This window comes from Mustela erminea, chromosome 12, assembly GCF_009829155.1.
Source record: "Mustela erminea isolate mMusErm1 chromosome 12, mMusErm1.Pri, whole genome shotgun sequence".
Taxonomy (NCBI): Eukaryota; Metazoa; Chordata; class Mammalia; order Carnivora; family Mustelidae; genus Mustela; species Mustela erminea.
Genome location: NC_045625.1, coordinates 23225345 through 23252877, shown reverse-complemented (window position 1 = coordinate 23252877; position 27533 = coordinate 23225345). Strand labels below are relative to the sequence as shown.

Here is a 27533-nt window from a genome sequence, read left to right as displayed (position 1 = left end):
CGTGGGCAGGAAAACCCTCGCTCTGCCAGCCTTCAGACTCAGGCTGCCGGGAGGCCGGTGGCATTTCTTGAGCTGTTTCCCACTCCTCTGGACTAAAATAGAAGGAGGCAGAAGATGAGAGTTCGAGTCCCAGCTCTGCCGCCCACTCAGTGTGTGGCCATGGGCAGGCCCCCTGGGACTGTTTCCTCACCTGGGCACTGAGCTGTGCTCGAACACGAGGTCTGAAGAATTGGCTCAGTGGCCATGGAAACTGTGACGAGCCACCGAAGCGGAAGGCTTGCCTGTCCCTCACAGCAATAGCATCCCGACAACACCTCCTTCCAGGCGCACCTGAGACAGCTGGAAGGCTCAGCAGTGTCCGCATAAGGGGCACGTGTGACGGCCCTCCAAGCGATCGTCAGAGCAAAGCTGCAAACATCCCTTCAACGCTGACCCTCTCGGCAGCCACCAAATCGGTGTCAACCTCACCTCGCAGCCCTGGGCCTCTTATTACCCATCCGCCCAATTCTAGGCTGCAAAAACCAGAGGAAAAACATCCCACGAGTCTAGAGACAAAGGTCCAAATCACCTGTTCTGGGTCCCTTGCTGCAAAGCGTGCCACCAATAAAATGTCCCTTTTTCGCGTTGGGAGGGGCTCTGGGAGGGGCTTACAATGGCCACACTGGCCATCTAGAGTGCTCTACCTGCATGACCCGAAGGAGGCTCCTGCTTGGTGGGGCTATTATTACCGGTGCCACAAATCCCTGTACCCCTCTTCCCTCTGATGCCTCGCTCAGCTCATCACGGATACTCAGGTGGTCTTCCTCCGGGCTCCCAGAGTGAAGACACACATCCCTGTATTCCACTGGTGGGTGGTGCATCTCCCCCACCAGAATGCAGCAGGCCCGAACAGGGTCCTGATTACTTCTGTGCCAAAAAGACGGACAGCGAAGAAGCTCCAAGGCAAAGTCTGCTGAATGGCCACTGCCTAACCGTGTCCTTCGTGCGGGCGCACGCACATGGACATGTGTGGCTGAGATGCTACCATGTATAATGGAACCAGTAGAGCCCACTGGAAAGGGCTGGCCTTTGGAATGAAACCAGGTTTTGCATCCTGCCTCTGTCCCTCACTTTGACCTTTACAAGGTTCCTAGTGAGCCTCAGCTGCATCGTCTATAAAATGGATCTGCTCTATAGCTAGTTTTCCAGATGATGAAGTTTAAAGAATTATTTGCAATGCCTTTAGGTTGATGCCTGGCTCAGAGCTCACCAGAGTGGGAACTCAGGAAACAGCAGCTATCTGATCAGTCTGTAAGAAAGCTGGGTGGGTGGAGGCCAGAGCCTCCTCCCGCAGAAGAAAGCTCTCCTCTATAAAAATAGAGCCCTTACCCCTGCTTTGAGCTGTGCAAAGGTGAGATCTACAGAATGGGCTGCTGCCTGCCTTGATACGGAAAAGGGAAACAGGAGGCCCCAGCCTCAACTGCTAAAAATAGGCAATGCCAACAGACTTTGACCTTGCTTCAGGGCTGGGCAGCACACTCTGGTAACCAGGCTTGGCTCTTTGCAGGGAGCTGGGGACAGACGTTGGGTATGCAGTGAGCTGTGCCAAATCCCGCCACTGCCAGCCCTCTGGGATCTGCATGCAGGGGTGGGGTGGGGATGCCATTTCTCACGGGAGCCCCTCAAGGCCATAAGCTAAAAGGCCATGCAGACTGTTCCCTGCCTGGCCCCCATCTATTACACCGGCCATCAATTGCTTCGTTTGTCCCAGGCGCCCGCAAAATAAATGACTTGGGAACAGTCCCAGAGGGATCACCTAAATCGCTAATGTTTCTCCCATAGGCAAGGTGGCCTTGCAGGTTCTAGCTAGCCTAAGTGCGTCACCTCCGGTGGTGACTTCCGGTCCTCCTTCAGCTTGCCTTGTTAGAACGGAGACCCACAGCTATGTTAGACTTCAAAAGCCTTCCTCCTAACTCATGAGCCCCTCAACGTCCCTGCCCCTGCGACACACTCTTTACTGCCTCTACTTGACGGTTAGGAAAACAGGCTCGCAAGTCTAGTGTACTGAGAAGAGCACTTAGCCATGAGGTCGTAAAACCTGGGTTTGAGTCTGAGCTGTGCTACTCAACCGAGGGCCCTGCCGGAGTCTGAGGCTTTCATTTCACCATCAAGAAGACAGAAACAATCGACAAATGGCTGCGAAGGTCCCTTCTGGGGCTGAAGACTGAGGCTGTGGGTGGTATGCCTGGTCAACAAGAGTCACCAGGGAGAAACAGTCTTAAGTGTCAGGACTGAAGCAGAAAGGTTTGTTTATATACACAGATAACGAGCCCCAGGCCAGAGGAGCCAACTGCTACAGAAGGCAAAACAGCTCAAAGGTTTCCAGAGAGCAGGAGAAGCCCGGGACGTCCGGACATGCTGCATGAAGGAAGAGCTGTCGTTTGAGACGGTCTTGAAGGACAGCCAGAAGGTTACACGGGGTGAGAAAGGGCATGCGAGGAGGGGAACCCACGAGCACAGGGATACAGAGGAGTGCAGGCCTCACCAGAACCCAGCCTGTCAGGAGCCCAGCCTAGAAGTCAGACTAATGAGAAGGGATCTACTGCACATCCTTGGACCCTCAAAATCAGGGAGATGAGGACCCTGCACTTGCTTTGTGGGGGAAGAAAAGCACATCGCGCTCAGAGCTGGAAGCTGGAAAGACATGAGAGCCTGTAGAGTCTGAGCGTCTGCAGGTATCTGGCCTTGGAAGGACGCCTGGATCCTGCCGAGCCTGAGCCAGGGCGCTGGCCGACGGGAATGCCTGGCAGACCAGTGAGCAGAGGCACAGGGCTCGGTCTTTCGTAACAGAGTCCCATCCTTGGCTTTCTGGGAATCTGAGTGGCTGAAGAGGGGCCACCTAGAGATGAGGACACGGCACCAGGACAGCAGGCACATGGCTCTAATGGCAGAAACGAGGACACAAGAAGCCATGTGGGGCAGACACACCTGCCTCCCCTTTAGAACACGAGAACTGGAGGAGCTCTCAGGAGCAGGTCCGGGAACCCCATTTACAGATGAAAAAAACTGAGGACAAGGGAGAAAATGTGGCTCATCGAAAGCCCCCAGTTGAGTCACGGCAGAGCCAGGAACAAGGTCTAGGTCAGACTCACAGTCCAATCTTCTGAAGCCCAAAATACCACGTGCATGAAGACACACAGAAGGCAGAAGACGGAAGCGTTTCCGGGAAGTGCAGGGCTGACGGTGTCAGACGTCTGACGGGTGTCAGACGATGGGAGAGCCGGAGGCACCGGAGACAGAGAGGAGCACTCGAAGTGTGGCACTCGGGAAGCAACTGGAAATGGAACTGCGATGCCGGTCTAGGGGCTAACTACTAGAGGAACACGCACGTTTCCGTAAAACCAAACCGTAAAAAGGAGAGGCAGAGAGAAAGAGAAACTTTGAGGTGCAGGGTAAGAAAACGCAGAGGGTTTTACCTAAATGACTTCAGTCTTCTCAGCAAGAAGCGAGCCCAAGTGCACGAACAGAGTCGCTGCAGGAAGAACTGGACTGCAGGGCTGTGCTCAGGATTCCAAAGGGGAACCAGGGAAACCGAGTCCAAGAGGGGCTAACAAGGCTCCAGGAGTAGCTCAGAGGCTTTGACTTTGCTGCATCTGTGATCTGTGACCTGTGCTGGTGCCAAAAGGCACAGCCCGTGACTCTCCAGCAACGCCTGCCAGCCTGGGAGAGGCAGCAGAGGAGACAGATGGGCCTGTGTGTGGAGAGGAGGCTAACGGGACAGTGACGGGGGCAGGAGCATCAAAAGGCAAGTGAGGACATAGGAGGCGAGACGGCTGAGGCTCCACCAGGTCAAGAGAGGGGAGAACGAGGCAGGAGGTGATCGTTAAGGTCCAAGGCCAGGTGCAGAGGAACTGGAAAGATGGAACCAAGGAAGTTATCATGGAATGGGATAGAATTCCAGCTCCTGGAGCGATCGGGTGGTGATGGGACCCAAGTGAATGTGGGCGAGGTTTGCCCAAGTGAAGTTTCAGTGCGAGGAAACACTGTCCAGGATATTTAGAAGGATGGGCAACTTGAATTCCCAGGTTGCCCAGTGAAAAAGGCTGAGACCACCTGTGAGGTCAGAAGGCAGGGCACGCATGGCCCAACCTGGAAGATAGCAGAACTGGGCACGGGGCAGGAAGAGGAAGGCTGGTGTGCCCCTGAGCAGGGTCCCACTGGGCGGGGATGAATCTCCAGTTGGGACATGGAGAAGGAATCCGGACCACTAACTCAAGGTGGCAGCTGGAATGCTTGAGGCAACAGTCACGGAGGTAAGGGGATGGGCTGTCAGCAGACAAGAAGTCCTGAGAGGCGTCTGGTGGGAAGAGAGCGGGCGTCTGCCCAGAAGGTATGCAGCCCGGAGGATGGACAAAGTCTGGCCTCCGTGGCATCATCTTGGGACTCCGCATCACACAGACATTCTCAGGTGGACCCAACTTCTAGGCAGCAATTTTGAGAATCTCAGCCTTAACTGTCCCATATGACCCACCAGGGAGTATCTGAGGAAGTGTCTTTAGGGTGAAAGGCTTAGCCACAGATGCTCAGACATCTCCTATCAGGGAACTCACCCTTTCCTACAGTCTAAAACAGCACCACCCCTTACTCAGTCTGTCTCTCCCCTTACTCTGCTTTATTTTTCTGAACACTTACCACCACCTGTCATATACATGCTCACTGCTTTATCTATGGTACTTAAAATAGGGCTCAGTGCATAACTGATACTTAGTAAATTTTCTTATTAACGTATAATGTATTATTTGCTTCAGGGGTACAGGTCTGTGATTCATCAGTCTCACACAATTCACAGCACTCACCATAGCACATACCGTCCCCAATGTCCATCACCCAGCCACCCCACCCCTCCCCCCGCTCCCCTCCAGCAACCCCCAGTTTGTTTCCTGAGATTAAGAACCTCTTATGGTTTGTCTCCCTTCCGATCCCATCTTGTTTCATTTTTTCCCTCCCTACCCCAGACAACCTCCTGCCCTGCCTCTCAAATACTCCTCATAATATTTTTTTTTTACACAATTAACATACAGTGTGGTAATACTTTTGGGCAGACAGTATAATGATTCAACAATTCTATACGTTTCTCAGTGCTAACCAAGATACATACAGTCTTAATCCCTTTTATTTTACCCATCCCCCCACCCACCTCAAAAAACACGCTTTGATTGTGACATAAATTGCTTTTGAAACCCAATGTTAGATTTCATGGGGGCAGGAGACTCTGAAGTCATTCATGCTTTTGAAAAGAGCAGAGCTGAGCCCCATCAGGTTCACTCCCTCTGGCACCCCCGCCGTGGACGGTTCTGTCTCAGGCAAAGCAAGGGAAGTCCTTCTGACCTAACACAACCTCCTGGAGCCTGCAAGCTCGTTCTCAGGCAGTGCCAAGACCTGCTCCGAGCGGGCGCCTGCACCCACTATGCCCGGCTGGGATCACATTCAGTGTGTCCACAGCACCCGCGCCCTCCACCCGGCAAGAGGCCACAGATGACGCTGCCCTCTCTGTGCTGGTTAAAAATAAAACATCACTAATAGAATTCCTAGGTATGTCATCCACTTTCTACCAACTCCAGAGATTTGCCCAAGTCGCATCCCTATGCTTGGAAATGTTTCCCGAATGCATTCCCTGCACAACAGGAATGCTTCTTTCTCTCTTCCTCTCCTGGTTATTGGCCATCCCAAGGCGGGGCACATGGAGGAGTGGCATGGGGTGCCATCACCACCACCCCAATGCTCGCTACGGCAGCAATGTCATGGTTTAACTCCTATGTTTCCCTCTACCAGTCTCCAGCAACTTTGGATCTGCAATTAGCACGGAAAGTCAACCTGTCCCGAAATGGATCAAAAGAGTACTTACAGTAACCTGGGAAGAATCGAGGAACTGGAGGCCGAAGTAATCTGTTTCCACGAGGTCCAAGTGGTACACGATCTGATCGAACAGATCCTGGCCTTTGGCATGTTTCTGGAAGATAATCGGGTAGATGAAAATTGGGGATGTGACTGCTGGATAAGAACAAAACGTTTTAAAAAGAAACAAACCCCCAAACCACTTTTGTCTCTACACTGCATACATGTATACGTCCCAGTATACATACTTTTTAAAAAATTTAATTATTTTGGGGGACACCCGGGTGGCTCAGTCAGTTAAGCATCCGCCTTCAGCTCAGGTCACAATCCCAGAGTCCTGGGTTCGAGGTCCTGAATCGGGCTCCCTGCTCAGCGGGAGAGTCTGTTTCTCCCTCTGCTTCTGCTTGTTCTCTCTCTCACTGTCTCTCTCTCTGTCTCACTTTCTCGCTGACTCTAATAAATAAAATCTTTTAAGGAAATTTAATTATTTTTATTATAATAAAGACTCATCATTAAATCTAATCACTCATTATGAAAACAAAACAAAACACCAAAAAACAACTTCACAGGATGAATAGCGAACCAACATCTTATTATAAAAACTTGTAAACAGAGGGAAGAGATGAGGCCCTGATCTGGCCGTTAGCTGCAGCACTGGGTCATCAAAGAGCAACTGATGGGACATTCAAACATCAAATCCAAACGGATCAAAGACCTAAACGCAAGAGCTAAACTATAAAATTCTCAAAACAGAGGCACACATCTTCATGACCTTGGATTAAGCAATGACTTCTTAGATACAACATCACAAGCACAAGCAACAAAAAATCCCAACAAATACAGAGGTGCCTGGCTGGCCAAGTCACCAGAGCATGCGACTCTTGATCTCGGGGTCATGAATCCGAGTCCCATGCTGGGTGTGGGACAGAGACACACAACTCTATGAATATACTAAAAGCCACCGAATTATACACCTCAGATAGGTGAGTTATATGGTATGCCCACCTCAATAAAGGTATTAAAAATAGCAGAGAGGCAGAATTTCTCTTACAGTAGTATGCCAACAACGAAATGAAGAAGGAATAACAGAACTGCACTATCACAGTTTTGTGACTTCTAACGAATGGTAGGTGCTAAGCCTCAGCGGCTACTGACATCACAACAGAAGACAACTAGCCATCGAGTACCCCCGATGAAGAACACCCTCCCCCAAAATGGTTGCTCCTCACCTTTGTCTCTCTGCAGGCAAACAACAACAACAACAAACCAAGCCTGGGCTGATTCAACCACTAGATCCAACAGCCAACTGCAGGAAATGCAGAGGAATGTTCTGAACTCCATGGGGCTGCAACCAGCAAGATCCAACCTGTGGGAAATTCTAGAAACTCCTCGGGACAAACCACGCAGCTTCTTCAACCAACAGAAGAGATGGAGGGGCACCGTGAGGTTAAAAAAGATTTAAAAGACACCTTTAAAAAAATGCAAAACGAAACTGCAATGTGTAGGGACACATACTTGGGTGGTAAGACTTGAAGACAGAATCAAGAAGTGGGTTCCAATAGAGTCAGGGGAGTTGTTGCTTTCGGGGGCCCAGAGGGGATGTGCTGGGGAAAAAGCCCATGGCAGACTTCCCGCTGGCTGACAGGGTCCCAGCTCCTGACGTGGGTATTAGTACAAGGGTGTCTGCCTTCCCGTAGCTTGTGAAACTATACCTTTGTTTTATTTGTACGTCTGCATTTCTGCATTTCTGTTATATAAAACAGCACTCAAAAAAAGCCAAAAAAACCCCAAAAAACAAAAAAACAACCCAACTCAAAATTATAGCACTGGATTACAACCTTCGGACTCCTTCCTTCTTAGAAACACTCCTTATGGGCAACAATTCAACAGGAGCAGAAGGATCCACGCCCAGGGATGTTCTCTGTACCATTATCTACTGGAGCAGGAAGGGTGGGGGGGGGGCAGGACGAAGAAACTACCGGAACTCCAACCACAGGGACACAGAGCTGGGCCCTTCAACACTTGGGAATACTCCTGGGCTGTTAGGATAATTCTAAAGATGAGAGAGGAATCAGGAAAATTCTTATGTCGATATTAAGTAAACAGGCCACAAAGGAACAAGAAGTTCTGTGTGATTCCAACTACGTAAAAATCTGCCTATGCTATAGGGACAGCTTGATAAAAATGGCCTGCGAAACCTCAAAGAGCTATGCTGGGATGGAGAAACTATGGATGATTTTCTTCCCTAATGTTCTTTAACACTGATCTTTTGGTAGTTCTTAGACAACAAATAACATTTAAAAAAAAAAAAATCACCACTCTGGCACTCTTCCTCCAGATGTATTCTCCCCTTATTATCTGGTACTACTGGTCTACTCAACACCTATTACCATGGCACCAGTGCCTCATTAGTGGATTTCCAGGTGGGACAGAACTAGTCAGCACCAGCTTTAGCAGCAGGATGTGGCAGACAGAACTGGCCTGGCAGGAAGCAAGAGATCTATGCTCTAGTCCCAGATGCATTAACTGTGACCTTAAGCGATTCACAATTTCCCCAAATCCATATGTCCGTCCTGGACGTCTCCCTCAGCGACAAATCAGGCACAGCACCCTGAATGGACAGGGTTGCTCGAACTCAGCTGACCCCAAATCCCGCCCACCCCCACCTGGGTCTCCCTATTTTGGTTCCGGGCTTACCATCCAGGTACATCATTCTAACGTGCACAGAGGAGGAACTGAAAGCACACAGATCCGCACATGGAAAACAAGGGCAGCTGGCCCAAGCTTCTCTCTAGGTCATTCCAAATCTTAGGTTTCTGATATCTTTCTAAAATGGCTCTGATCTAGAAGGAGCTCAAGGGGGAGGTCGAGGAAAGGACCCTTCCAGAGTCCACTGGTCCCGCTGCCCTACCAGCCCGGCTGCAGTCCCGGCAGATCCTGGCTCAGCTGGACCCGGAGGTGCCAGACACAGCAGGGCCTGGTGGACGGGAAGCACCATGTTTACTGACTCACCTCTAAACACCTTCCCCCACTCACCTCCCCCTGCCCCTTACGCTCTTCAGTTTCCTCCTCTGGAAGAGAGAATTCCCAGTGGCCCTTTCCAGCTCTAAAAAGAATCTGGTGAGATTATGAAGGCTGGGAGAGAGGGGGCCTCAAAACAGAGGTCCCAGGGAGTGAAAGGTCAGACAAAGCCAGGAGGGTCCAGGGCACACCCCCTGAATGCACCGCCACCTCTCGCTCCTCCCAGCCCACAGAGTGTCTACTCAAAAACCGAGAAGGCTCCAGGTAACCCCCCTGTCCTGCCAGCCCGGACACGGCCCCTGGGGCAGCCCCCAGAAGCCCACAGACTGTCATCTCAGGCTTCGCCCAAACAGCCCCTCTTCACTACCCACCCCTCCCCCTACCCAGCATGGTAAGTGCCCCTCCTGTGTTCCCATAAGCAAGCGCGTGTCCCTATTACACAGGCACTTATCACCCTACACCGCAGTCGCCTTTGTTCCTGTCTTACTCTGACCTGAGGCTGAGGGCAGGGACCAACTGTGTTCATTTCCCCTTCCCTCCGTCCCCAAAGCACGTCCCCGGCCGGCACACGGCAGGTGCCCCATAGACATGTTTGCTGCCTGGCTGGCGCGCCGGCTCTGCTGGTTGGGGGGCGGGGGGCATGGGGTCTGGCACCAAGAGCACATCTTCTGGATGGACCACGCTAAAGTGCGGACAGCAGACGGATACTTCACCAGCGGCAGGCCTAAATGAGGATGCACTCGTTAAAATCTTTTCACATTAAGTCTTCCAGGAACAAGTGCCTAGGGAACCGTGCTGCACTTCCAAGGCCATTTACCTAAACACGATTTTGTGGCTGCTATGTGAAGAGCTGTCTAGTGGTTACAGTGAGAGACCCATTAACGTGACAAGACTGGAGGCCGCTCCTTGTTGCCTCCCTGCCTTGACGTCTCCTCAGCTGTGATGAATCCACTCATTCATTCAACAGATATTGTCCTCATGGAGTACCAGCCACTATTCCGGGGCTTGGGGTACACTGGGGTCACCGAGTCCGGAAGACCCAAGAGCTACGGGAAGCCGTCAATGAATAAGTCATCCTTGGGGAGCAACAGCACCCAAAATGGCATGACCCCTGAGCCGCCACAGTAGCAGGACCTCTCATCCCCCGGCCTTCTGAAGCTGACTGTACTGAGCGTAAAACCCTAACTCAGTCCGGATCACTCTTCTGGAATTCAGCAACGCTTCTACCTCAAGACGCATACGGCAGGCTGTCCCCGAACACGGCAGCGCAGAAGCTCTGCCCTTGGGTTCTGGCTTCCCTCCTCCCGCTTCAACACATCACTTCGCACAAGGACCCGCAACAGTGGTTCTGAGTCAGTATGTCTCTCTGAGCAACAACTTCGGATCAGAAAGGAGCTTTAAAAAAAAAAAAATCACCAAGTTCATTAACACCCTGTGCAAATCAAGAGTACAAAGGTACCAGCTGAAGGCCGGGCAGGGCAGCCAGCCAGCAGGGAATGGTACGGACACCCTGCTCTCTCTATCAGCTGGTCAGGGCTTCCAGGGCCGTGTATTTACGGGCTCCCGGCCATCCTCCCGGTAAGGAGGACTCCTGGACAGCTGATGTCTTAACTGTCTCCCCCAGTAAAGGAACCATCCTGACCCTCTTAGATAAGAGGCAACTAGCAGTGTCTCACCGCAGACTGACCTACGCAGTGTAACAGGCCAACTGTCGTCCTGAACAAGGACAGAAGCCAATGCATCTGAACCCCACGCCGGGCACCCCCAGGTCAGAAAGGAGGAGAGACGCTGTGGGCCGGGTAACTGGATATGCTCTGGCTGGGAACTAACATGGATAAGCAGGATATCCGGGCAGTGCAAGGGTTGGGAGCCGTGTCCTTGCAGGCACACGAGGCTCTCTGTTCATCCGCTCCACCTCCGCCAGACGGCACGGCCCTCTGCACCCACCCTCAGAAAGGCTCTCTCTCCCCTTCCCCCATCACGGCTCAGTGACATCTACTTGTACCCGCACCACAGCGAACGCCCCTGCTAAAACCCATCTTCCCCGTGTTCACCAGAATGGAGTTCACACAACACAGCCCTCACCTCAGTCCCTCTTCTGCACAAAATCCGTGTATCTGAGGATGGACAGCAGGCTCCCCCGCCCAACACTTGTCTTATCTCCCCAGGCCCCACATGTACCCTGGGCTCCCGTCAAATATACTCTCCGACAACAATACCCACCCAACATACGCAGCAGGTCCCCCTGAACGGCGTTGCCTGTGTCATCCCTTTGCCCAGGTGCCCACCTCCTACGTCCGTCCCTAGTCCCAACCCTGCTGGCAGCAAGCCAAGCCCCACAGCCACGATGAAGCGACAGTGGTCATTATGAAACGTCTCCCTTGTGGCACCCTGTCCGGCTCACCCCCACTTCTCAACCATCTGATATTCTAAAGCTCAGCAAACACACGCTGATGAGGACAGATGAAGCGGACCCTCAGTCCCCACAACAGTCTCCAAACCCCTGGCTTTTTGGAAGCCCGATCTTCCCAGCCCATCGCCACTGGGAGTTCTCTACAGCCAACTGGGATCGGGATCTGCAGAACCCTGGACCTACCATCTTGCCTTCCAGACGCCCTGTCTGCTCCAACACACTGGTGTTCTGGAAGCCATACCACCCTGGGCTATGCCTTATACATACACAAAACAATCTCAAGTTTGGGATTTTTACATATGGGCTAAAAAATAACCCAAATAATTGTGGTGATCATTTCTAAACCTAAGTGCAAGCTTTTACATTCGTTCAAACACATGTCATCTTATTTAAATTGGCCCATGACATATCCTGTTAAGAACATTATGAGTCCTGGGCTATTACCCCACGTATCAGATACTGATCTCTGTTTTACGACATGCGGGAACTGTAATGCAGGCAGGGGTGGGGAGTGAGGGCGGAGGGGTGGAGGTGGCAAGTGGGGATGCCTTCTTGAGCTGTACAGTACCAAAGGTGCCATCTGATGGTGGCCTCAACCCAGTTATTAACATAGACAGTGTGACCCTGGTGGGGTCATGCCCTGAGACTCTTAGAAGCCAAACATGTTGGGTTAGAATCCAGTTGTACCACTTTTCTAGTAATTTGACCGTCATCTTAGGTAACCGCATGAGTCTCAGCTTCATCTGAAAAAATGGGGTGCTCCCACCTATAAACCTTGCTGAGTCATTGTATTAATAAGCAAAAGCAAGAGGGGCACCTGGCTGGCTCAGTTGGTAGAGTGTGCAACTCTTGATCTCAGGGTTGTGGGTTCAAGCCCTACATCGGGTGTGGAACTTATTGAAAAATAAATAAAGTAAAACGAAATAAAAAATAAGAAAACAAGAAAGCATATGAGCACGTACAGTAAACTGCTGTGCCCTATCCACACAAAGGAATTATTATTACCTTCCTTCAAACTTCGTTTCTCTCACTTGTCCACAGGAATGACATGATGTGCTTTTTGCCAAATACTTAACAAAAATCAAAGTTCAGGGAGTCCACGATAGCAGTTTAGTAATTCCCTTTGAAGAAAAGCAGAGACTAGTCCCAGTTTTGGGGATTTCTATAAACCCATGTTGGTCCCTGGAAATCAATCCCTTCCTTTCCAGGTTCGTAAAGGCCCTGAGTTTATGCAGCTCTCCGAAGTCCGCCTGGTCTCCGGTCGCTTGTAGCCAGCAGTTCCCAGAAGGCGCCTGCCTCAGGGCCTGTTTCAACTGTTTCTCCGAAGTGCTAATCTCATGGTTAGTTACCAGCTCTGGGCCCCCCATCCAGACAACTTTATAATTTGATAATTTTCTATATTCTTAGTAGAACTAGCTATTTTACACAGAAACACGGAGACACACACACACACACACACACACACACACACACACACAGCCCAGGCATCTCTGTCCCCATTGCCATCAATATACTAAGTCATTAAGAACAAATAGAAACTTGGGCGCCTGGGTGGCTCAGTGGGTTGGGCTGCTGCCTTGGCTCAGGTCATGATCTCAGGGTCCTGGGATCGAGTCCCGCATCGGGCTCTCTACTCAGCAGGGAGCTTGCTTCCCCCTCTCTGTCTCTGCTCTCTACCTATTTGTGGTTTCTGTCTGTCAAATAAGTAAATAAAATCTTCAAAAAAAAAAAAAAAGATTCTCTCCTTCTGCCCCTCCCTCTCACTCTCTTTCTCTCTCACACTCTCTCTTTCAAGTAAATAAAATAAATCTTCAAATGTTATGCTTGAAACTATAGTAAGAAACATCAGAGAAAGCATGTGTTGAATACTCTTCAGTTTGGGGTGACATATCTAACAGGCCAGTTGCAATATGCTATTCCTACCAACAGGGACATTAACAGAGCATCAGAGAGCCTCCCTAACACAAAGATTCACTGGACAAATTGCTCTTAAAAGTTCTAGGTTAGGGAGGCCTCTCCTTATCACCTTCCTTATTAGGCCAGGTGAGTCATGTAATCTGTCACTGTGCTCTCTGCCCAAATGAGTCCACTGAAATCTCTAGTGAATGGAAACAGCGGACAGGAGACTGCTTTGAATGACCTGAATGGGCAGGGGCTTTCCACCCCAGGGGCCTTTTCCTTTCATCAGAAGACAATCAAGTATACGGGGGACTCAAAATTTCGCAGGTGGCAAGTACCCAAGGTGTTAAGTTTGTGTTTGTGTGTGTGTGTGTGTGCATGTGCATGCCCATGTGTTATAAAATTTTTGTTTATTTATTTGAAAGAGAGACGCACAGAGCTGGCAGGAGAGGCAGAGAGAGAGGGAGAGCTGACCATGGAGCTCCATTTCATGACTCTGAGCCAAAACCAAGAGTCGGATCCTCAACTGACGGAGCCACCCAGGCGCCCCAGTGTGTTTTATTTTTTAACTGTGGTGCTTACAAACATGGCAACAAGATCTTTTCTCTCTCTCTCTTTTTTTTAAGATCTTTGTTCTTTTCCCTTGCATCTGGAAGAATCTGGCATTGCCTCAGCCAAATAGAATATGGTGTGAGTAATGTTTTGTCATTTCCAAGGTGAGGTGCCCATTCTCTTGGGATGCTTCTCTACGGGTAAAGCCAGCCATCACGTAAAAAGCCCGACTACCCTAAGACTGCCAGGCTGAAGAGGCCACAGGCAGGTATTCCCATTAACTGTCCCAGCGGGGTCGAACCACTGCAGACCTCCCTGCCAAAACACCAAGGGAGCACAGTCATCTCTGGCCCTCCACACCAGCCCATCTTCCAAAGGAATACTCCTGGTGACCCTGGTCAATGCCAGGAGAAGCAGAACAATCTCCCAGCTGAGCCCCACTCACATCCTTGACCGAGAGGATCCTGGTTGTAGTTTTAAGTCACTGAGCCTAAGTGGAGGAGTTTGTTATCGAACAACAGATAACCAGAATGAAAACCATACACATACACAGATACAGCAGGTGTTCGTGGCATATGTATGTGTACATAAATCTTTGTGTAACTTTAAAAAATGTTTCTTTGGAAATCCCTACACTGTAATGCTAGCTTAGGGTATCACCTGCTTGGAGATAAGGAAGTAGAATAAACATACTCATGGGGGGGGGGGGGGGGAAGGAATAAACAAACCAAAAAACTATTCTTGAAAGGCCACTAATTCTCCTAAGGAGAAATATTAAAATCAAGAGTTGGAATATTACTCTACACTCACTGACTACTTATTAAGAACTCAATAAATTGCACCAGAAAGGGGTATCTGGGTGGCTCAGTTGGTTAAGTGACTGCCTGCGGTTCAGGTCACGATCCCAGGGTCCTGGGATCAAGCCCTGCGTCAGGTTCCCTGCTCAGTGGGGAGCCTGCTTCTCCCTCTCCCTCTGCTGCTCTGCCTGCTTGTGCTCCCTCGCTCTGTCAAATAAATAAGTAAAATCTTTAAACAAAAACAAAAATAAAATAAAACAAAATGGATAAAATACTCCAGGTAAACAGTTACTAAACGGGTCTTGTGCACCTGAGAGTTGCATCATACTATTCTCTGTACTTCATGTGCTCGAGAAGTCCCATAATAAACACTTCAAGCTCACAAACGGCAAAGGAGTTAGGGTTTGGAGTTTGTCAACACAGTGTGGCCTGAGCCCTGCCTTTGGGAATCCAAGCCAGTGGTTGGGACCCGTCTATGTCCTCAGCGAGGGTGAAGGTGCTAGGGGATGCAAAAAGGGAAACAAATCCAAGCAGTGAACAACTGATTTTCTTCCACGACCCTGAAGCAAAATCCAAGAAATCCAAGACTTCTGTCGGGATGCAGCTCAGACCCACCTGTGGCTCATTTCATCCCTACCTCTGTCCCATTTCATCCCTGCCCCTGGTCCTTGGTGGAACCCATAAAGGGGGTGTGCTACTATACTCCGTGCCCAACTTCACCGACACCAATAACATTCTTTTATAGTGAGAAAATACATGCAGCAACAAAAGCTACATCTTTTAAGCGTGGGACAACAAAGTTAAACATTCTACCCTATCTCATTTCATGGCATCAATGATTTTTATTCCTTAGAATGTTTCTGAGGGATACAGGATTGATTTTTATCCTTGAACTTAAAAAAAAAAAACAAACCGCCATCAACTGTGACCAAGCAGATTAAAAACATTTGATATGGAACAGAACACGCTCCCTGGTGGGCATCCTTAGATAGCCACGGTGAGCAGGCCCTGGTAAGGAGCCCTACTTAACATCCAAGTTCCCAGGGAGGAACACAGGAATGTTCTAGGAATCAGCGCGTTCAAGTCCCTCATTTTACAGGTGGGTGAAATGAGGCAGGTCACGCTGCCAGGCAGCCAGCGCAACATTAGGAGGAGAACGTGAACCTTCTGACCCGGGGACCGACAGAACTGTCAACGGTCTTTCCTTGGTCCATCTTGAGACAATTGTATTATGGATGTTATCGCAACAGGAAAAAGAACAGGCGAGCCTTGCGTCTCTGAAAGGTTAAGAACCAAATATGCAACACTGAAAAACCAGAAGCCTCAGTGTTAAAAACTCCTTAACTATAAAAAGTGCCTGGTTTAGGGAAATATTTTTGGCTTTTTTAAATGGTGGTTCAGGAAAAAAAAAAAAAAACAAAAAACAACCCCATAGGAGAAAGGAAAAAGAAAATGAAACGAATTTGTGCCTGACTAAACAGTAACACGCAATTAAAATGATGGATGTCTTTGTGCCAGAGGTTGAGTTTGAAACAAGCTGCTGGAAGAAGGGCAGCCCTGAAAATGAATTGCCAAATTACTTTCTGCAGCCAGATTGCAGATTCCCCCGCCATGCAATTCGGAAAGCAAATAACCCCACATAAATAAATATGCCATGAATTCCCAGGGAAACCAGCCAAGAAACATGAAGAGAACTAACTTTGGGTGGAGGACTGCTCCCATCCAACCAGCGGTTTAGGAGCGCGACTCGATTTCCAAAAGAAGGCCACCTCACCCACAAAGCTTCCCTGAACGCCCCAGTCCTGTCACCACTGTTTCCCTTCTCTCTGCGGAACCCTCCAGGGGCTTCCAGGTGTCACAGCCCACCCCGTGATGCAGTGGCTGAAGGCACCAGCTCTAGGGTCCGCATGCAGGGCAGCGGGGGGAGGAGGCGGGAAGGGGGAGCCGCTCAGTCCCAGCTCTATTTCTCCACTCGGGCTGAGTTTAGGGCCAGGGAATTTCTTAACTGGTAAAAATGTTTAAGTTCCAAATGAAATGAAATGAAGAATTTAACAGGCCTTAGCCCCAGAGTGAGCCCGTCAGACAGCCCCCTTGATGGAGGTGGCCTCTTTCTCCCTAGCATGTCCCGTTCACAGGACACGAGCTCTATGGAGATAAGTAACAGGGGAGTGGGTCATGGGCTGAACTGTGTCCCTCCAAATTTCATACATTGAAGCCCTAGCCCCCCACTGCCTCAGAATGGGGCTGTATTTGAGGACAAAGTCTTTTAAAGAGGTTCAAATGAGTTCATTAGGGTAGGCCCTACTCTGATCTGACTGGTATTCTTAGAGAAAGATGAGGTCACATGCAGGGACAATGGGAATGGCCACGCGACGGGGGAGACGGAGAGGAGAAGCGGCAAGGAGCCAGCCAGCCACCAGCCCAGAAGAGACAGAGGCCTCCAGGGAGGCCAACTCTGCCAGCACCTTGATCTCGAACTTGCAGAACCAGAGAAAAGAAACATCTGTGCTTTAAGCCACTCCGTCTAAGGCATTTTGTTACCACAGCCTGAGCTGACAGGGGGAGGCCCACGGTTTCAGGCTGGAACCAGGTGTGAACCTGGGCTCCACCATTCGCAAGCAGCATAAGCCCAGCTAAGCCCCCTAACCTTTTGGGGTCTTTTTCCTACTTGTACGATGGAGACGACACAAGCACCCGGGGATATGTGGAGAAGATGGAAACATGCAGTGGGCCTGGGCAGAGCCGGAGCTGTGCTCAGGACCGCAGACTCTCAGCCCCAGGAACCTCCCCCCACACACAGCCTTCTGGGGACCCAGAGCCTTCGCTGGGGGGCCCCCGCTTGAGTCACAGCAGCCATGGAGCCCAACTTCCTCGGGTGCCACCCAGACCTGGTATTCTAAAATCACGGGCGGTGAACCCAACTAGGAAATTTGCCTACAGTTGAAAACTTTTAGTGATCACACCAACTGCTAAGGCACAGAATTTTCAGGCTTTTTACTTGGCTCTGTGTGCGTGAACAAGTTTCAAAAAAAAGTTCATGAGTGGAAAAGTGCATAAGACTTTTAACCCTGTCTATGGTGAGCTTGGCAGTTAGAGACACAGAACTGTAACTGAGGCACAGCAACCACCCATGTGAGGCAAGGGCACACAAATCACATTTTTTTCTAGCTGGCCTTCGATTTTTCCTCTCTCTCCCTCTCTTTTTGGTGACTCAGTATTCTTACAAAAAAAAAAAAAAAAAAATCCTGCAAGAAGAAAGCAGAGAATGACACATTCAGATGGAGGAAAGGAGGTGTGATGCTTACAGCCTGTAGGTTTGGATTTGTAAGGATGGCATTAACAAGATTATTTCCCTGAGGTATGTGGTTTGTGGTTAGTGTGAACTATTATAAGAATCTTGACTGTGGTGGTTCACCACCCAGAAAGTTAGCCTTTCATATCCATTAACTAAGAAAAAAATTTTCCAATCATCTATGGTTTTTTTTTTTTTAAGATTTTATTTATTTATTTGACAGACAGAGCTCACAAGAAGGCAGAGAGAGAGGAAGGCAGAGAGAGAGGAGGAAGCAGGCTCCCCAAGAAGTGGAGAGCCCGATGCGGGGCTCGATCCCAGGACCCCGGGATCATGACCTGAGCTGAAGGCAGAGGCTTTAACCCACTGAGCCACCCAGGCGCCCCTGGTTTTTTTTTTTTTTTTTTAAGAGAGAGCAGGAGCACGTGTGTGCACACACACTCGAGCAGGGGGAGGGGCAGAGGCAGAGGGAAGGGGAGAGAGAGAAGCTCAAGCAGATTCCCCACTGAGCCCGGACCTGAAGTGGGCTCGATCTCAGGACCCTTAGATAATGACCTGAGCTGAAATCAGGAGTCAGATGCTTAACCAACGGCACTATCCAGGTGCCCCACCAATCATATATGTATTTTTAAAAGCAACAACAGAATGCCAAGCAAGGTACAAGCACTAACTAGTATTATTGTGCAACGTTACTTTAAAATAGAATACACAGGGTGCCTGGTTGGCTCAGTGGGTTAAGCCTCTGCCTTCGGCTCAGGTCATGATCTCAGGGTCCTGGGATTGAGTCCTGCATCGGGCTCTCTGCTCGGCAGGAAGTCTGCTTCCTTCTCTCTCTTCATGCCTCTCTGCCTACTTGTGATCTCTCTCTCTGTCAAAATAAATAAATAAAATCTTTTGAAAATTTAAAATAAAATAGAATACACAAATAGGAAATGATTGACAGACCTCGATACCTGGGTACAAACGAGTACCTTCTTTAACTGCTGTGCATTGGTCATAAGCCTATCCCAAGTGTCCCCAGTTCAAGCAGAACTAATTCACCTGCAATGTCTTAACACACAAGATCCCAGCACCTCAGGACTTCAAATCCATGCCCAAAGGTATTCCTATAAGACGGACACTGAAGCAGGCATTGACACGCCCCTCCCCCGCCACCACAACACTCATACCTTCTAGGAGACCAACAGAATGTGAATGGAGGAGGAAACTCTGTGTGGGTTTACTCAGGTACCACCCCCACACCAGCCGCCTTGACGGATTACTGCCGGAGGTGCGCAGAACCAGGAATGGGAGTGGTGCACCCACGGGGCCAGGCCGGCCCACGACTGAAGCAGGCCATGATGAATGGTGGGGGGGGCTGGGAGCACAGGCAGTCACCACACAGATCTGGCCAACTGCCACTCTGGAAATCCAGATCTTCATCTTTTTTTTTTTTAATCTACAAATTTGAATTTTATCATGTGAAAAGTGGTGATTTTGTAAAGCCTTGCCTTAACCTCTAGGTTTTTTTTTTTTTTTAAAAAGATTTGATTTATTTATTTGACAGAAAGAGAGAGAGAGATCACAAGTAGGCAGAGAGGCAGGCAGAGAGAGAGGAGGAAGCAGGCTCCCCGCTAAGCAGAGAGCCGGATGAGAGGCTGGATCTCGGTACCCTGGGATCATGACCTGAGCCAAAGACAGAGGCTTAACCCACGGAGCCACCCAGCCGCCCTCCTCTAGTTTACTTTTTAATGAAAGGGTGACATACACAAACAAAGTAGGAAATTGCTGGACTCCCAGAAGCCCCCGCATGCCTCTTTCCCACTTTTACCCCTTTCTTCTATCCTACAGGTACCACAGAGTTGTTCTGCCTGCTTCGAAGTTCATGTAAACGGAATCACACAGCACGTACTGGCTTACAGCTGCCTAGGAATGTGGGGACACTGTCCTCCAATTCACAGACCTTGTATCTCTGAACAAAGGCACGCAGGTGGCACTTTACCACCCTAAGCTAAAGAGAAATGAAACTTAAGTCAATTAACAGCAGAGAATGACTTGGAATCACGGTGGCCCCAAGGAGCCAGAGTCAAAGATAAGAGGAAACCGTCCTGGGTGGAGTGGGATGGTCAAAGTCCCACAAAAGGGGAGGGTCAGTTCCCGGATCAAAGGAGTAACAAAAGGACAGGGACAAAAAAAATAGGGGTGGTGGCAGGTGCCAGTGGGAGAAAGCCAGAGTTCAAGATTCATGGCCACTAGCAAGACAGAAAGCAAGGAAACTGGAGAGAGCGCAGCACAGCCAGGCCTGGCTGGGACCAACCCCAGTGCCCAGAGAGCATGCATGTCCCTCAGGAGACCAGACTTCTCTGGAAGGAGGATTCACTGGATTCCTGAAGGAGAGGAATCAACGAAGAAAACCTGGTCCCCTCTTTCTTTAGAAAACCTGTTAATACGGACAATTTCAAACAAACGCAAAACAGGACAGCATATTAAACACCTGCCACTCAGCTTTAACAATTGCCAACATTCTGCATCCTCTTTATACATTACTCCACTAATTTTTTAAAATCTTTTAAATTTTTAACCTTTTTCGGCTGGTGGTAATAAATTTCCTTAACATATCTGCACAGTTTCACTTTGACGGGTGGAAACATCTGTGTAACCCCCCACCCTGGTACCATTCAGCCCGTTCCTGTCGCCCCATAAAGTTCCCGGGCAATCCCAGCGGCCCCCAGAAGGAACGGCTCTTCTGATTTAGTTTCTCCACAGACTAGCTTTGCCAGCTCTAGAACAGCATATATGTGGAATCATATGGGGGGAGGGGGAGTACTCTTTTGTGGAAGGTTTATTTCACTTAGCATAATGCATGGGAATACAAAAAGAGGAGGCTTAAAATTCAGTTTGGGCCAAACCATATAGACACGTCTTCATCGCCTTCTCACGCCATCTTATGTGGATAGCTAGAAGATAAACAACTGAGACTAAAAATAACCCACACTGGGATTCAGAGCCATGATTTTTCAATGGAATACTCAAGTCCTGCTTTTTCCCTGGGTCCAATGTGCCAGATATGAGTTTCTGAACATTTTAGTGCCAACTATCTCAGAGCTCTGACCGATGAGGGCTGACTTGCAAGATGTTCTACACAAAGCAAGGTGTATCACTATTTTTTTGCCGGTTTCCTGCCCTGGTTCTTCAGCAAGAAAAATGGGAGGAAAGCATGGAAAAGCTGTAGAATTCTCAGTGAATGCAAAAGACCCATCTTCTCACTAAACAGGCAGCTGCTTAAGCAAAAAGATGCATCTTTGACTCTGTCTTGTATCCACCTAGCCCCCGGGCCTGGCTGTGGCACTCAATAAATGCCCATCTCTTCATTATTCGCTCTTCCTTGAAAATGTGCACCGTGCCCAGATGTGGACAGCAAAAGAGCAGAATGGTCAAGAATTTAGGGTGCCTTCCTTTTGTCATTTGTAAAATAGTGATAGGAACATCAGCCCCTATGCTCAGGGACTGTCTAAGCTGAAAAACCCACGTAAAATCAGTGCCTGGCAGAGAACAAACATCCAGAGATCTACAGACATCAGCACCTGCCCCTCTGTCCCAGCCTCCTAGCTGGCCCTGTCAGACATGGACTGCATTCCAAGCCCCAACCAGACTCTTCCCCCGGAGTCTGACTGCTGGCCCCTCACACTTGCCTCATCTAAAACACAACCAGTAGTGAATCTGGGCTTTGTGGCACCTTAAAAACTTACACCATCTGGAGGACCTTTTAAAGAAAGAAAACAAACAAAAATCTTACTTTTGCAAACTGTACGAAAGCAAAGACCAAGCCGACACGGTACAAGGGTCCCTCTCTACTGCTTTTCTCCCCTCAAGATTCTCTACCTCCCCAAACAGCCATGCACAAAACATGGGGGTCCCATCTCAGCTTCTCCCTCAATCCCACTCCTAAATCCCACTCCTAAATCCAGCCACCAAATCCACTGCATTCCAGGTCCTCCAAATCCACCGCACCTGCCTCTCCTGCCCATGTCCAGCATCACCCTGATTCAGACCCACAACGCCGGTGACAGCCTCTAAGGCTGTCCGTCCACCTCCAACCACCCTGCAGAGACAAAGTCCACATGTCCAGGGGTGCTAGTCTCTCTTCCCGTCTCCTCTGCTTCTCCTCTTCAGACACATCCCCCTCCCGCCCTCCTCCGTGGGGTCGTCTGTCCACCTGGACTGCCAATCTTCTGTCACTCAATGTCACAATCAGTGCAATGGTCACCTCCCCTGAAGCTTCGCATCCCCAGGGGAAATCCATCTCTACTTCCAAGGAACCCCTCCCTACACGATTTCACCTGTCCAGCTGTGATGGTGCCCGGTCATTCTGCCTGGTAGTATGGTTATCTGAGAAGCACATGAGGCGGCAGGGAGTTCCAAAGAGTCAAAATAACAATGTACCTTTCTGGGTTGGTCTACCCCCTCGGCCAAATGGGACTGAGAACACCTGCTCTGCTGGCCTACAAGTTTTTTGTTTTTTTTTTAAAGATTTTATTTATTTGATAGAGAGAGATCACAAGTAGGCAGAGAGGCAGGCAGAGACAGAGGGGAAGCAGACTCCCTGCTGAGCAGAGAGCCTGATGCGGGGCTCGATCCTAGGACCCTGAGATCATGACCTGAGCGGAAGGCAGAGGCTTAACCCACTGAGCCACCCAGGCACCCCTGGCCTACAAGTTTTAAATGAGATGAAGACTGGGAACACACATGAAGATCCAACATGCTCAGCTGGGCTCAGAACCTGTGGCCAACCTCAGCCCTATCATGAGCCGAAAGTCCCCTGTAACATGCCTTCTCATAGCATAGCCATTGTGGATCCTTCTACACAAGGGCTCAGGGGCTCTCTTGGCTGCAAAGATAAGATTTCTCCCGCCCCTGACAAGGACCATCTCTCTCCAAGCCTTTCTTCACATATAAGCCGTAGTACAGTGTAAAGACTGAGTACATGTTTTACCAGAATTCTTTTTTAAGTATACACAGTATGATCACATTTTTGTTGAAAATAACTTTTTTTTTTTTTTTTTTTGCCAACGCTTAGAGAAAAAGGGACAGGGTTATACACAAAATGTCAAAGCGGTACTCTTGGTAGAGGTATTTTATGATTTGTACTCTGTACTTTCTTTAATCGGTAATCCCTAAACTAATTCTAAACTAAACAAGTATTGCTTTTATTTTTAAAAAGTGCAGAACTGGGGTGCCTGGGTGGCTCAGTTGGTTAAACCTCTGCCTTCAGCTCAGGTCATGATCCCAGCGTCCTGGGACTGAGCTCCGCATTGGGCTCCCTGCTCAGCAGGGAGTCTGCATCTCCCTCTCACCTTCCCCCCACTCATTCTCTCTTTCTCTCAAATAAATAAAACCTTTAAAAAAAAGAATAAAAAAGTAAAAAGTGAAGAACTGGTATAACAAGGTAGCATTACTTTTTAATAAAAACATTCCCTCATTTTTTCCCTTATCTTCTTCCTATTCAAGCAACTAGGCTGTCTGATCTCACTGCCTTCAGGAAAGGTATAGTCTAAAACTGAAAATGAGGATTTAAAAAAAACGATGAAGAGCCTGGATCCTGGAGCCGGACTTCTTGGGTGTACCACATTCTAGTGGCAAGAACCTGGAGTTGGTATTTGACTGTATTGCACCTGGTTCCTTGTCTATATAATAGGGCAATAGTCACCCTGTAAATTTTTTGTGAGAATTAGCTGAGTAAGTATACAGGAAGCATTCAGAACTATGTCTAGCATACAGTAGGCACTATAGGGAGTTTTATAAAAATCTTTTAGGTGGGATCCTTTTCACTTTTTAGCTCTTGAGACTCATCCTGCAACATTTCAGTGATCCTGGAATACCAGCTGGATTCCGATGCTAGATACACAATCCTCAGACTCGACCTCTGACATCTAAAAAAAATCTCTAACAAAACTGATCCACTCCAATTAAACCAAGAACTTTTAACTGTAGAATCCAACTTGGCAGTTCTGTTCTGCAGTCTCCTGAGGGGTACCTCTCCTGGTTTCTGCTCCTGGAGCTGCATCATGTATGTTATCCTGATGCCATAGATTAATTCTTTCCTGATGTTGCAATTCTGCCCTTCAATTTCTACTTCACACATAGAGTTTACACTTCTAATTTCTCAAGATCAAGGTCAACAGCAGGCAGAGCAGAGACCAGTAGGACAATGAGGAAGCCAAGAGCACTTATGTGCTGTGTGTGCTCTCGCATGTTGCTTAACCTCTCTGAGCCTCAATCTCTTCATCCGCATAATGAGGATGCTCATAGGAAGCACCTAGCTAATACAGTTGTGAGGAACCAATGAGTTAAGCCATGTAAAGTACTTCCATTAATATTAATGGTCAATGTTCTCTGGAAACATTATGCCAAGGGAAAGACACGAGACACAAGAGGCCAAATATTCTGTACGATTCTGTTTATATGAAATATCCACAGCTGGCAAATCCACAGAGACAGAAAACAGATCAGTGGTTGCCAGGGGCAGGGAGAATGGCGAATGACTGCTTAGCAGGTACAGGGTTTCCTTGTGAGGTCACGACAATGTTCTGGAGCTAGGCAGTGATGACGGGAACCTGACGCCTTGAATGTACTAAATGTCACTAATGATCGAATTTTTAATGTATACTCTACCAAAAGAAAATCATTTGCCAAAAAAAAAAAAAAGTCAATAATGTTTCCTATTATTCTAATTACTACATGGACAACTACTCCAGTAGGAAACCTACTGGTTCCCCTGCAAGGCAGAAGTGGCCCTCGAGCTCTCTCAGGCAGGAAAGCTAAGACTCTGTAGGAGGGAAGAAGGTGTTCGGCACAAGCCTCACAGACCTGAGAGCCTCTGAGATGCACCCTGAGAGATGGCCGGACTCTTCTGGGGCCAGAACTGATCAGCGAGAAGGGGAAGAGCCCAGCAGAGGCGCGCAGGTGAGAAGTCAAGCATGGGGAACGGAGGTTGGGGGGACCCAGAGGACCGGCGGGGTGCAGCCCAGGGGCAGACCTGCAGTGAAGTGGACGTGGGGCCTGAGAAGGATTTCAGGTCTGGTTCGGACGTTTACTAGCTGTGGGATTGGGCAAAAATGCTCCTGCTGAGCTATCTGTAAAGGGAGAATGCGCGTCATTGTCTCAGAAAGGTGCTATTGGGATTAAATATGGCACCAAACGTAAAACACTACATGATCGTATGGGGTATGATGCCGTGGAATGCTGGTTCTCAAACTTGGCTGTACCGCGGAATCCCCTCAGGAGTCTTAAAAAACCCTGAAATGACCGGGTCTCTGGTGGCGGTAGGCCGGCTGCAGACCGGTACCCCGGGAAAGCCAGGGGGCAAAGCAATGATGTGCTGAAGGCTGGAACACAAGGCAAAACGGCCCCCCAGGGTACAGATGATGAAGGAGCCTGAAACCCCAAGCTGGGGCCATGAGGAGGGGGGAGGGGCCGTCCTGAATCCTTGAGGTGGGCTACCACGGCAAGGCCGAAGGTGTTCGTCCTCCTTTTTATGAGGGACAGCAGGTGTGCAGGGCGCCCCGCAGAGCTTCTAAGGAGGGTCCACAGTTTTAACCACTTCATCCTCCCCGCACTGGGCCTTGAACACACTAGATGATCCCGAATTTTTGTTGCTGTTTTTCACAAAGAAATGAGAGAACACAGGTCTTGTCAGTCAAGGCACTGCCGCTCTCTGGACAAGTCACATGTGTGGAAGAGCTCTTCCCCTGAAGTGAGCTGATAAGATACATGGCGGGTTCCAATCAGGTACACACAATCCTCTTTCTTTTAGAAGACAGCATGTAGTTTTTTCATTTTTTTCTTCAGGGGTCTCAGAGGAACGATCCACCTCAGCTTCTAGGGCAAAGCAACAGACTTTTGGACTTCCAAGCAAAATAAATCCTACAGAGAACCCTGATGATGTATCCTGAACAAATACTTTCGACCTTGGCCTCCCTGCTCTCCCATTACAATATCCCGGCATCCGGACCTCCCTGTCTCAGCTTTCACCCTGGAGAACCCCGTGGGACCTGCCGCCGCCAGCTTGCGGGAATGAATGGGAGCCGGTTCCAAGCCAGTCTGAGCCCCTCCCTGGACTCTGACCGGCCACCCTCGTGGCCATCCTCACAGCTCGCTGTCACTCAGTACACACGGCAACCGACTGAGTAGGCGGCTTGGACCTCGGGGCCTCGGGTCCGGCAAGCAGGAGCAATAAAAGGACTACGGCCAGTGAAATGCTGTGTATCAGGCTGCCAGCGTGCTCTGCAGGTTAATAACTAACCCTCATAAGCCTTTTACAGTTTCCTGGCTCTTTCCTGGATGAAGCCCACGTCCATTGCATGGCCAGGCCAGAGGGCAGGCAGTGTTTCTGCAGGGCCCGGGGAGAACAGGGGCTGGCGTGCAGGAGAGGTACAGGAGTCTCAGAGAAGCCGAGAGGCCTGCTGACTGTCAGTCGGCCACGGAGAGGGGAAGCAGCCGGGAGGGCTGCGTGCAGGCAACCGCTCTTATTACACACTAATTACTGCTCATTTGCCACAGGTGAGCAGCAGCGGGCTACAAGGAGCAACAGTGAATGTTCCAACGCACACAGGAAGACCTGCCATCCCAGAACACAGCTCTGGGCCATGTGGCTTCCAAGGGCTCCCTTGGGGCATAACCCAGTGGTTCCCGCTGCCCCACCATCTGCCCTGTCTCCCTTCTTGGAAGAGTTCGTTGATTCTGCTCCCTAAGATGTCTGCTGCTACCTCCGGCCAGGAGATGGGAAGGGCTCACTGGGGGCCTCCCAGAAAATGGAAGGGTTTCCAAATAGGAGTGACCTAGAGAAAGGAAGAATCCAAGGTCAAGGGAGACATTCAAAACCAGTGTCAAGAGAAGTACCGGGTGGCTCAGTTGGTTAAGCATCCGACGCAATTCTGGCTTAGGACATGATCTCAGGGTCATGAAATTGAGCCCTATATCGGGGCTGCATGCCCTACTTAGGATTCTCTCTCCCTCTTCTGCCTCTCCCTCCCCCTGGGATCAAGTCCCATGTTGGGCTCCCTGCTGAGCAGGGAGCCTGCTTCTCCCTCTCCCTCTCAAAAAAAAAAAAAAAAAAAAGTAAAGGAGCTAATGACGAAAGAGGGTGTTAAACACAGAAAAAAAAGAAAAGACGTTCTTTCATCAAATATACAGGAAACTTTCCAGAGATGAGGAATTTGGACCTTTTCGAAGAAGAAACATAGAAACATCCTATGAAAAATAGAGGATGCGTGGGGTCACTGGCAGGGCTTGAGCAAGGAGTAGGAATCTTGAATGGATAATGTCAAGCCTCAGTGCTTTGCATATGCTGATCTGGCCATCAGGAAGGCTATTCTCCCATTTGTCTTCAGAGCCCAACTCTCTCTCTGGGATTTTCTGGTTGCCTATTTGTCCCACTCAGTCCCCTTACCTTAGACCTTTTTTTGAGCTTAAAGTTCTCTATGGCACTCTTTACACCAGGTGTAATAACTTGTCTCCACCCAAGCTTCTTCAGGACAAAGAGCCTTCTTACTGTTCTGTGTGCCCAGAGTCAGATGCGTCAAATAATGCCAGTTCCCTGTACCAAGAGCACTTGAGAGTAACCAGATATTGAGGATGCCATCGACAAAATCCAGAAAGTGAGAAACCATTATAGGACAAACCGGCAAATAAATGACCCCAAAAAAGG

At 49.4% G+C, this 27533-nt stretch overlaps 1 protein-coding gene across 7 annotated transcripts in view; it reads right to left on the bottom strand.

The window, feature by feature from the left end:
* EPB41L4B (erythrocyte membrane protein band 4.1 like 4B) overlaps positions 1–27533 on the bottom strand; it is a 121863-nt gene that overhangs the window by 81490 nt on the left and 12840 nt on the right. For all 7 annotated transcript variants that reach the window (XM_032306937.1, XM_032306938.1, XM_032306939.1 and 4 more), the window contains exon 2: positions 5885–5989. In XM_032306937.1, the coding sequence (XP_032162828.1) occupies positions 5885–5989 (105 nt within the window). The remainder of the gene's footprint in view (positions 1–5884; positions 5990–27533) is intronic.